The following is a 12,643-nucleotide window of genomic DNA, read 5'->3' on the forward strand; positions in this document are numbered from 1 at the left end:
TGAGGGAAAAACTAAAAGGAAATTTGTGACATGATGAGGATTTCACTGAATTTACAAAAGCACCATTCACAAAGTTAATGGCCAATAAAATTAATAACAGCACATATTTGCCATACGCCAGACACGAACCTAACTACTTTATGTGTATTAACTTCATCCTCACCACCTCCTGTGAGGCCAGGCATTGGTGTACCCCCTCTTTGTAAAAGAAAACTGGGGCTCAGAGAGGCTGAGAATATATGGGATAAGTGGCCAGTACTAAATGTATACAAGGAGATTAGGTAGCAAATAACACAGATTAGACAGGACAATTTTAAACTGGCAAATAAGTTTTTTATTTCAAATCAAGCAATTAAGGTTAACAGGAATGCATTTTAACTTTGGAAAGTGTTACTTTATCCATTATTTGATTTGACATTCTGAGAGTATCCCTATCTCTGAAGTTGGAGCTTTTAAATAGGCGGTACTTAAATGCTGTTCAAAGTTTAACTGTACCACAGAGTCATTCATTCAGGTGACTATAAAGTACAATTAGGATTAGAGACAAGGTTATTTACTCAGAGAATTTATTTAATAAAAAGGCTTAGGACCAAAAGAAGTTTCAAGTGGGTAATCTCTATTTATATTCAGGATTAAAAGCATAAATGGAACACCTAACATTTATATTTGGGCACTCATTATAGGACAAAGGTGACTTTATAAGTGAGTAGAGAAATTGGTGGGACAATTACTACCTACCTAGAAAAATTAAAAATATATCCATACCTTACACCACATACAAAAATAAACTTCAAAGTTCTAGATGTGGAAAACCAAATTTTAAAAGCTTTTATAAAAGAAATAAACAAATGTGTTTATATCATCAGAGTAGACAAGGAGTTCTTAAACAAGATACACATAAAAAAGCACAAAACACACAGGAAAGGACTAATATATCTGGCTACATCTGAGCCCACAGCATCTTCATCTATAAAGTGGCAATACTTTCTGCTCTCTGTATGTTTCATCATTATGATGATCAAATAAGATGACAGGAGAAGTAAGGAATAAACAGTAAAAGTAAAATGAAGGAAAATGAAAAGCATGATATTTAAGTACATAAACTACAGTAAAAAACTTACCATAAACAGTACCTTACAATACAAGAAAAAGAAGCTGATAATGCAAGCTATTCTTTTGAGCTCTTCAATAATTTAAGGTTAAGCGGGTTCTCCACCTGTCTTAAATTCCTTACCATAAGTAAAGATCTCAGCAACATTATCTGAATCCGCCTGGTTCCAAGATCCCTAAAATATACAAAATACTGGTATTACCTTACTAATAGTAATTAACATTTATGTAATTGTTTATTTATTGTTTATTGATTTTAAAACTCTATTCATATTAGCTAAACAGATTTTATTTTCATACTAAAGTCATGGCTCACTTTATACTCTAGGCTAAAATTTATATGTATTAAAGAGTCGTATGTAAAAAATTCAAATTCAAACAAAAAACTTTAAAAATATTAGCTCCCAAAGGAAACAGACTTCTGGATGTAATGATATGAAAAGTCAATTGTATAAATACCAACAAAACAACCTCAATTGAGAAATGCTTTAATTGGAGAACATATCTATTGCAAATATAGTTGACATAGTATCCATTTAACATATATAATAAGCAGGTAAGAACAAGCCTAGATAGTTCTTATACAAGAGATTCCCTAAAAAAGAATTAACAAATGAAAAATGGTTATCTAATTAATGGTCAAAGAAACAGAAATCAAATAAGACTATTATTTTCTTATTAAATTAGCAACACAAAATATTTACAAACTAAAGCTTTAGCATGTCATAAAATCAAATCAAATCTATGAAATAAGGGGTTCAAAGCATATGATTTTTAAAATCACTTTCAGTTCTACAATTCTAGAAATAAGTCAACATTCCTGCTATACTGACAAACTTGAAGCTTTACTCTGAATATGTGTGTATATAGAAAATGCCCAGGCTACATCTTCCACCTAGTCAGTACAGGATAGAAAATTTGAGAATTTATGATATTCTGAAAACTAATTCTAAAAAGCATACAATGTTGATCCAACTGCTTAGCAATCTAGTACTATAAAAATACAGGACTTTTATTATTAATGATTAAAAAATATTTGATATATTTGAGATGAAATTTTATCCAAGACTAAGTTCAAAAAATACAGGAAGACTACAAAAGCATACCCTAGTTGACTGATATCCAAAGTATGGGTGGATGTCCCAAAAACAGGTACTTTCCCCATAATGAACATCATGATTTCCGACCTCTGATAATCTGGCAGGTTACTTCCAAAAAATCCTTTAAAAATATTAAGATAAATTTTATGAATTGAAAAGTTTATTTTTTCATATAATAAAAACATCATATTTTAACCAAAGCTTTCAATACGCAGTAAAACAATGTATTTGAGCTACATATAACTCTATAAAGATATGGTAATTTCTTTTAGAAATAAAGAGAAACTTTGTATTAAATGTTCCAAAGGACTATTATAAACAAGTAGCTCACAGGTTAAGATATTACCCATATAAAAAGCATAAACTGAACTCCATAATAAATTCATATGACTCTATTTTAGTAAAAACTGTTAGCAAGCATTAGAAATTAGGTACTAAACCCCAGGAATACAGATACTGAAAGAGAAGGGTTAAAGTGGGAAGAGTTTGCTTGCTTTAACTTATATTTACACACAGTCCGTTCACTTCATTTCCCCAAAAACTGCCATGGCTTTTTATTTTAAAGGAAGCTCTTGACCCTTTTACCCTCTGGGGGAGGAGGAGACAAGCACATGATATGAAGGTCTAAGTATCAGTGTCCAGATCCTGTTCTCTCACGCTATTCCCCACTTAGAAAGGAATCACAGCTCCTTGGAGAAATGACTGATACTAGGGCTCGAGTAGGAAGTATAAAATGAGCCTAAATTATGAATAAGGTAGTGCTCAAAAGAAATGTGAGAATATAACAAAGACGTAGAAAATGGGGGCTCCCACTGGCCAAATCTGGGACAATTTGAGCACCACCAAAATAATAACTTAATAAGTACAGAATAAATTATGAAGGTAAAAATATAAATCCATGACCTCACACCAGTGTATTTAAATAGATAAATGCATGCAGTCCTACATACATATATGAGGAGGAAAGGGGGCTTCCTTACACAGTTACAACAGAACACCGAATGCCACGTGACAGCAATGGAGGGAGTGCCGAGTTTGAACACCATCATTTTGCAACTGTCATGGTAAAGACTGGTTCAGGTAAGAATTCTGAATGGTTGCTAAATCTAGGGGAAAGTTTGGATGGACAACACAGTATCTGCATGGTCTAAAACGCTTGTCTCAGTTTATTATCTGCAAGGGGGAAAATGGAAACTGTGCAGCAGAGAAACAGAACACTTTGATCAAAATTAACATCGTCAGTCAGCAGCAGACTACACCGTGTGCCTCTCTGTCTGTGATCATCAGAGAATATTATCACTCGTGTGGTCTCTGGCCCAGAATGCATAACCTGAGTCTAATCACAAGGAAACACCAGACAGACCCATGTGAGGAAATGTTTTTTTCAAATGAGGGGTCAAGGGGACCTATACTCTTAAAAAAGGCCGATCTTATAAGAAAAATGTTCTGAACTAAAGGAACTAAAGAAATATCAAAACTAAATGCAATATGTGATGTTAGATCCTAAGGAAAAACATGCTATAAAGGACATTATTAGGTCAAATGACAAAAGTGAAACATGAAAACTTAATGTGTTGATAACTTCTCCGGTTATATAAGAGAATATCTTTCTTCTTTGGAAAAATACTCTGTAGTAAAGGGCTATGATGTATACACACCTATAATAGGTGTATGTGTATATATATACATGTACATACATACATGCCTCCACACACAGAGATGGAGAAAGGGAGGGAGTCAGAGAGGAAAGAAATGATAAAGTAAATGGCATAAAATATTAACAGATAAGGAGTTCCCGTTGTGGCTCAGTGGTTAACGAATCCGACTAGGAACCATGAGGTTGCAGGTTCAATCCCTGGCCTTGCTCAGTGCGTTAAGGACCCAGAGTTGCTGTGAGCTATGGTGTAGGTTACAGACGTAGCTTGGATCCTGCGTTGCTGTGGCCCTGGCGGAGGCCAGCGGCTACAACTCCGTTAGACCCCCTAGCCTGGGAGCCTCCATATGCTGTGGGAGCAGCCCTAGAAAAAAGGCAAGAAGACAAAAAAAAAAAAGATGAATCTAGATGAAGAGTATATACAGTGTTCTTTGTTTTATTCTTATGTTTATTTTCCAAATACAGTTTTTTAAAAAGTCTAAGCTATCATTCACCTTTGACTAATGTACCTTAAGAGTCAAGTACCTTCTAAAGGGCTTTTTGAAATCACTGTTTTACATAATAATTTGAAGGATGAAACGAACTCACCTATTGTTTGGATGATAGCATTCTGCACAATCTTCTCATCACTGTCTTTGGCGTTTGTATTTAAGTTGGCACTGCCTACAGAGCCTCCCTGTAAATCATTTGCTTCAAATTCGACACTGAGACGCAGATGCTTCAACAGGGTGTTAAAGACTTCCAGCACTGTGGGTCCTGCAAATGAGCCCTGAGGTGAGCAGATGCATCGTTCCAGTATCGCAGTCACAAACCCAATTCTCCTATTTCTCAATGAGATTTTTGGATATTTCCTAAGTAGTTGCAAATACTTAATAACTTATGAACTAACCAGTTTATTAAAAGAGCAAGAGAAATATTTAAATAAGAAAGTCTAGCTACTCAAACAAACATTTACTGAGTATCTGAGCAACTCACTGAATCTCTGGTACAAACCACACAAAGTGTATATATCCATATAAAGATTACCCAAAATTTTCCATCTATCTAATCCTGTCTACTCCAAATAATGTTTACTGGGATAACCTGCTGGACCAAAATCCACAGAATTATGATAATATAGCTCATTGTTGCACAAGAAATTTATTTTGCATCTTTCGAGGCTGAAGAAGGAAGGATTTTTGCCTCAATTATTAGACAGAAACTAATCAATTTATCAGATTCGGGTAAACTAAGTTTGTTCTGTTTTCAGTTCTATAAATACTCTGCACGTGTTTCCGTCAGTGCATCTACCGCACTATACTTTAATCAGTGCTTTTCATTTCTGCCTCCTAGTCTGGATTGTAACTTTCTCCAAGACAGGGAGCCACGGTCAAGTACTTCTTTGAGAGTCCAGAACCTAACGCATGGTACTTCACACATAACAGACATCAGTAAGTGAGATGATTCAATTAATGTATCATTTGTATTTCATTTCATATTTCACACTAAATAACTCTTCAATTAACCTGCTTCCATCCCTTTCAGATATGAGTAATGAAGTCTGTATCCAAAATGCCCTCTCATTTGACACTGAATTAATATTAGAATATTTCAGCAGCTCATCTATAGTTCTACTTTTATTATGAAGCAAAGAAATCATACTTAGATTTTCCTCATGACTTCAGTAATTTTATTACGGACCCTTCTATTCTTCTAACCACATGTGAGTGAAAATTCACGATGTCTGACGTTTCCCTTCTTCTTGCTCCCCCTACAGCCAGTCCGTTAGCAAATCCTGTGGACTGTACATCCCCATTTCCACAGCTGCCATCAAGGTGAAGAGCCTTCCCTGTACCTACAGTGATGACAATCACCTCTTACCTCTAATGCATCCTACATCCTGCAGCTAGATGAATTACCCCATAACACGCCTCTGATGAAGAGTACGGTAAATCTTTAGAGTGTCAGTCAACTGCAGAATTACACCCACAATGTGGCCACAACTTGAACTTTAAGCCATTTCCCTGGCTTCCTCCACACCACCACATGTCCTCAGCGGGCCACATAACATTTTGCTCCAGCGAATCCATTTTCCTTCCCTTCTCTGGACCCTGGTTTTCTTATGATAAGCAATCACATTCTGCCTTGTATTACAGTAGTAAGCAGAGTGGGCCAACTCCAAGGAAACTAAGTTTCTTGTACCCGTACCCTCCCAAACGTTTAGCATGTAATTGGTATTCAAAAGTCTTTATTAGAAAAAAGAGGAAGAAGGGAAGGAGAGACTGACTTGGAGGAAAATGTTCATTGGTAGACTAAAGAAGTCTGAGAATAGCCATGAGAACCCAAAATTTGAAGAGAAATTATAGCACATTTAAAGCCAGTGGAAATATTTTCAGGGTTTTCCATACACGGCTGTATCTACTGAAAAAAACATTCTGACAAAGATTAACAATTTTTTTTTTCCTTTTGGGCTGGCACTCACCTATGGAACCTTTAGCAGCAATGGCAACAGCTTCTAACAGAACCTGAATAATACCTGCTCGAACTCGTGGAGAATCTTTTTTACGAGCATCGAGGTGTCCTAGAATCTCCTGGATCACATGGTGAGAATACTGAGCCTAAAAGAAACAAAAGAATACATCTCTGAGTGGGGGATTTAAGAGAAATTTTTATTCTCTTTATACTTCCCTGTAAGTCCACAAAGAATCTTTATACATTCTTATAATTTGATAATAGGACAAAATGTTAAAAAATAAAGTTATGACATTTAGAGTTACTTCTTTTTCACCCAAACTACATATAAACTATTTCTTACTATGAATACCTAACAGTGCTAAACAGTCAAACTCGCATTTAATCAAGAGCCACTATCAAAGCAAAAATCTTAACAATATGTACTTGATGAAAATTAAATCAAGAAGCTATCAGAGATTTGCAGTTTACAAAGGCAATTTTACCATACATAAATAAATCTGATCAATCACAGTAAATGACATGAGAATCTAAATGTGAAAAAGCATAGATGGAAAATGTTTAACTCTAGCGAATATTCTTAGATTTTTTAATTGATATATAGTTGATTTACAATATTGTATCAGTTTCAGGCATACAGCAATGATTCAGTTATATAAATTTTTTCAGATTATTTTCCATTATAAATTATTATAAGATATTGAATGTAGTTGCCAAGGGAACTCCTAACTTTGTAATTTATTTCACTTCTTGCAAAAAAAAAATTTAGTCTGTTAACTGAATCTGAATGAGGAGGGCAAATGAAGAAATACAAGGCTATTAAAGACCAGGAAACAGCTTTAATTACACCCACAGACTGCCAGATCAACTTCTCACCTGCTAAACTAAAATTAAATTAAAATATCTTAAAAATTCCCATCAAAGGAAAAAAAAAGTATAACTGTGTGGTGATGAATCTTAAGAAAATTACTGTGGTAATCATTTTGCAATATATACATGTGCCAATCATGCTGTACACCTTAAACTTATATAATGTTATATGTAAATTATATTTCAATAAAAGTGAGAAAAAATTTAAGTATCCTTCCACATCCTTCCAGGTTTTAATAAAACCTACATTATGCTAGGCATGCAAGAGTAACCTAAACTTAATGTTTAATTTAGACCAAAGGTTCTAGAATAGAATGACCAGAATTTGAAACTTGACTTTACTTTCTACTTGTGAGCCCTTGAGAGAGGTATCTGACGTTTCTAAAAGTCAGTTTTCTGATCTGTAAAATGGGGATAACAACAATATCTACTTCATAAAATAAGGAGGAGTAAATGAAATAAAGCATATAAGGACATCAGCTTAGTCAGAGCCATAGCCAGCACTTGATAAATGGTAGCTTCTATTTTAATATAAAAACGAACCATTCAATGCATGCATTACATCTTTTTTTTTTCAAAAATGAGGAATGAAGTTCAGAGAGGCTAAATAATTTGCCCAAGTTCTAAACAGAGCATTTAGGAAGCAAATCCTGGTATGACCTATACTAAAAGCTGTACTTCTTCTTACTACTTTCTCTCCTTTAAATTAATGATGACTTTTAGTCCATTAAAAATGTAGACGGTATTCAAAAAAAGACCTAAAATCCCAGTTGAATTAAGGGCTAATGGTCTGTTCAAGTACTGAGGAAGAGCCAGGTTGTCTCTGTATCATAAAGTTCTATAAAGACTAGAAGAGTTAATACACGAATGCACTAACACACAGTAAATACCCAATAAATGTATCAGCTATATGCCACTTAATACATATCAATGTTAATACCAGTTTATTAGTAAAATATAACCACACACTAATGTATTTAATAAATGCACAGCAAGTTTATCATCATAAAATCATTTGGTTCTTTTTATTAGATATCTTTTCATCTTGGCAAATAAGAACTTAAGTGTTAAATTAAAATAAATGAGACAAAGAACTAAATGAAGAACATGTTTCCCTCCGACAGTGTTCTCTATCTGTGTCTAAGGATATGCTTATTGACACAAAACCAAAATTACTTGTATAAATATATAGTTAACAAATCCTTACCTGAATGGAATACATTATAATTTTAAAGCAGTGAACTGCAAATTCATTGGGATCCCATAGTTTGTGATGATCTAAATGCCTGTAATTTTAATAGTAACAAAATTACTTTAATTCCTTATTTCTACTACACTTTTTCTTCTAGAACCCTGACAATATGCAAGGCTTATCAATCAAAAGAATATCATCTAAAACGAAGCCAATGTTTCCATTTCCAGAACTAATGATATATATTTCCCCCAGTTGCTTGGCTCTTTCATAAAACAACAACAAGAGGCTAGTATGAGTGTGTGTGTGTGTGTGTGTGTGTGAGTGTGTGAGAGAGTGTGTGTATGTGAGTGTGTGTGTGCGCACGCACACATGCATGTAGGCAAGAAAGAAAAGTCCCTCTGTCCAGACTCCACAAGTCTGGAGGGGTAAGTATTCACTGAAGCCAACAGCTGTTTTAGGCATATCCTCAGATCTCAGGAAGCCAATAGCTAGTGGTTAAAGGGTTGTACACATAGGAGACTGGAGACAAAGCTTAGGGTCCACCCAGGAAAGGCAGCTATCAGATCAGAAATACCTGCATCACTTCAAGACCTCTAAAAGGGGACACCTTCAGTGAATCTGAGGGAATGTTCTCTGTTGTAGAAGACTGTCAAGAGCCTTGTCTGTGTCGGCTGTGGCTCTGAGAGGAACCACAAAAATGAAAATCTCTCCGTAGAATTTAACGATGAAACCCAGCCCCCAGGCTCTTACCTTGGTTTGACAGAATTCACAAGTATCTATGTGGCTGAAGAAAAGTGAAGATAAGAACACAGTTCAAAGCGATGCCTGGATAATACTGTACCCACGCCTTTCGCAGGAGCAAAATTAAGCCTCTTATGGAGTACACACTATCTAATCTAGCCTCATTATGCCAGGCACGCTATGGTAACCTAAACTTAATGTTTAATTTAGATCTAAGGCAGTCCAGCCACAGCAAAAAGAAAGCCGAGAAACAGAAGTCAGGGAATAGGAGGAACTGACTGCAGAAGTTAATAAAACAAGATACATCATATTTGGACACTGTGTTTTGATATTTTACTGGGTATATGCATTTCAAGGTGTGAGTAAAAATTCTAGTGAAATGATGCACATAATAGCAGGGACAGGACTGTATTTCCTCTTAAAGGGGGAAAAGCTGCTAAAGCAGTTGAACCAGTGCTCAAACGGATGTTGTCTGACTGAATTCTGAACTCTTCCTGCATCGCCGGCTCCGTAACTCACTCATACAGGTAAGAGTACTGTCCTCTATGAGTAAATTAAAACAGAATGAAGAGATAGCACAGTCAAGGCAAAAAGGAATACACCAACCACTTACGCAAAAACTGGTCTCACGGCATTATTCATATTCCCAAAAGTTGCCCGGCCCAGCAGCTCTCTGAAGCAGTTTTCAGCCAGCACAGCAGGATTCTCTTCTTTGTCAGCTGCCGAAGGAGAAGGGGGAGGGCCTATTCGACTGAAAACAAGAAATAAAGATGAATGCAAGACTTCTGACACTAGTTCTCACAGTTAAACAGAACAGATCTTACTTCTCAGAAATGTTAGCGTGACATTTTCTTTATATCCCAAAATAACTTCAGAGCTTAATTCTGACTTCATGAATTCAGTACCACTGAAGCTAACCACATGAGCTTTCAAAAATGGGAGAATTAAATTCAGCTGTAATAACTGTTTCGAACTAACAGAATGTCTTTTCCACAGACAAAATACTCAACAGTTGATAGTTTATTAATTTCCTACAACTTCTCTACATTTACAGCAAAATCCTAGTAAGAACACGGTGCCCAGTGATTACCCAGTTTAACTATGAGTGAGCAAAAGTTAAAATCAAGTTAAAAAACTATGGTCCAGTGTGAATAACAAATACAATTTTAAAAGCTAATTAGAACACTTACAGAAGTAGATGTCTTTAGCAGACACTATCTGTTCATATTTTAAAACATTATTTTATACTACTATACTCATGTGCAATAATAACGAAAAAGTCTACCTTTGGCACTGGGATAAGATGATGAGAAAAGACAATTTCTTAAAATTTGGCACCTAACTATAACAGGATTCCTATATCCTATTAATGCTAATCCTGTAACCCAAGAGCCATAATTATGGAGAATCAGTTCTCAACTATTTAGGTACCTCTAGAAGAGTAAATATTTTTAGACAGAAAAACTGACCTCAGCTACAATGCCAAAAATAGGAAAAATACAGAAGGTTCTAAAATATATCAAGTTTCACACTTTAGAATAGGTTTTCAAAGCTGAAGACAGTCACAGCTAAGGAATCAAGCATAAATACTTCCTGGAGTAGCCATAAGTTTTGATAAACATATTAAGTTCCTACAGAATTACCAATTTCATCTCTTTACTTCTGGACCACTTTTGATATTTGCACACATAATAACCAAAATTACAAATAAAGTTTACATTTTAGAACTCAGGATTAAATATCTTTTAAATTTAATTTGGATCTCCCTCTTGAAACTGCAAGAATCAGGAAGACCAGGATAATAAGCCAAATTAGAGAATATTAGTTCTAAAACTTGGTCACATAGCATCTCTGTGTAAAGCAACCAAAATGTGAGAGAAAAGCATGCTTGTGGCATTTGAAAAAGGTGAATAAAGTATAGAATTCTAAGTTCAACAGGATACTGGGGTGGGGCAGGGGAGGGGGGGGGATCAGCATATGCCCCTAAACAATATTCCACACCAAATATCCTGGAGAGGTAAGAAATAATCTAATACTTTTGTTGAAAAGATACATATAGTGAATAGCAGCTGCTATTATTTTGATTAGTACTAACTCCCTATTAAAAAACATGTTGGATCTCTAAAGAATAACAAGTTCAGGAGTTCCCTTCATGGCTCAGTGGTTAACGAACCCGACTAGGATCCATGAGGATGTAGGTTTGATCCCTGGCCTTGCTCAGTGGGTTAAGGATCCGGCATTGCTGTGAGCTGTGGTGTAGATCGCAGATGTGGCTCACATCTGGTGTTGCTGTGGCTGTGGTGTAGGCCAGCGGCTACAGCTCCGATTCAACCCCTAGCCCGGGAACTTCCAAATGCTGTGGGTGCAGCCCTAAAAAGCAAAAAAAAAAAAAAAACTAAAAAAACCCAAAAGTTCAGTTATAACCTCTATTTCTTATACTTGCAACTTCAGTATTAATTCAAACAGCAATTTGGATGCTTAATAATAGAAGTGAAAAGTTATTCTAAAAGAAATAAAACCTTAAGTCTCTGAGAAAGAATCTGTGACCTACTAAGCCTAATGGGAGCACTAAAGACAATTTTTTCCGAAAGGACACATACTTAAACTCACTCAAGTTTACAAGGACACTATGTACATAGGGCAAAACACTCTTATCCTGGCAAGCAAGCACATATACATATAAACACAAATAACACAGCCCCAACCCTAACATCTTTATTCAATACCTGTCAACCTCTTCTATCTTTTGCATGTTAAAAAGCAGGGATGGGACAATTTTATCCATGTGCTGGGGTTCCCAAATGGTAGCTCGAAGTTCATCATTAACTGTTTTGCGAACCACGCCTTGAATACCTCTGATTCCAGCAATTCTGATTCTATAAAAAAGAGGGAAAAATTTGAGTCATGAAAAAGGTTATTTAACCAAGTCTGACTGCTTAGCTAAGAAAATGGATGCCAAATAAACCTCAAGTCAATAAAATAAAAATATAATAAGTTTAAAATTAAAATCTCAAAAATCTAAGATGGAGAGAGACATGGCAGTTCCAAAAGAGGCTTACTTTTAATACTCTTTGAAAAAAACCAGCATTTAAAGCTAAAAAGAACTGTAAATTACAGAAATATGTAGTCTATCAGTTTTCAATAAAAATAATTTAATCAAAAGAATTAGGTTTTCCTAAGAGGATGATCAATAATTCAAACTAATGTGAACAATTTTCTCCCCCTTTTCTTGCCTATATGTCTCAGAAGCTGAGTGAGAACAGGATTTCACGGTTCCTGAAAAACCCTCGATGCTTCCTCAGACTTTTCATTCACTGTTTCTCCCTGAGAACCTCTCACCTCCCCCCTTAGTCCACCCAGATGGAAGACTAAGCTGGTTCCTTTAAAGGTGTGACAAGAGACCCAGCCAAAACCCCTCAGCCGTACAGGCACATACACATGCGGGTGTCCTGGTACATATACCTCACTGTGTGTATATGGGACTTAAAATGTATCCACAGCTGAGAGAATGCTGCCTGCTCC

The 12,643-nt window shown here is 35.6% G+C and overlaps 1 protein-coding gene across 3 annotated transcripts in view; it reads right to left on the minus strand.

The window, feature by feature from the left end:
- The window catches only part of EFR3A (EFR3 homolog A), an 83,685-nt gene that overhangs the window by 31,488 nt on the left and 39,554 nt on the right, over positions 1-12,643 (minus strand). For all 3 annotated transcript variants that reach the window (XM_047783232.1, XM_047783230.1, XM_047783231.1), the window contains exons 6-12: positions 11,848-11,997; positions 9,735-9,872; positions 8,393-8,471; positions 6,326-6,461; positions 4,453-4,620; positions 2,217-2,331; positions 1,235-1,286 (exon numbers count right to left, since the gene is read on the minus strand). In XM_047783232.1, the coding sequence (XP_047639188.1) occupies positions 1,235-1,286; positions 2,217-2,331; positions 4,453-4,620; positions 6,326-6,461; positions 8,393-8,471; positions 9,735-9,872; positions 11,848-11,997 (838 nt within the window). The remainder of the gene's footprint in view (positions 1-1,234; positions 1,287-2,216; positions 2,332-4,452; positions 4,621-6,325; positions 6,462-8,392; positions 8,472-9,734; positions 9,873-11,847; positions 11,998-12,643) is intronic.

This window comes from Phacochoerus africanus, chromosome 6, assembly GCF_016906955.1.
Source record: "Phacochoerus africanus isolate WHEZ1 chromosome 6, ROS_Pafr_v1, whole genome shotgun sequence".
In the NCBI taxonomy this organism is placed as follows: domain Eukaryota; kingdom Metazoa; phylum Chordata; class Mammalia; order Artiodactyla; family Suidae; genus Phacochoerus; species Phacochoerus africanus.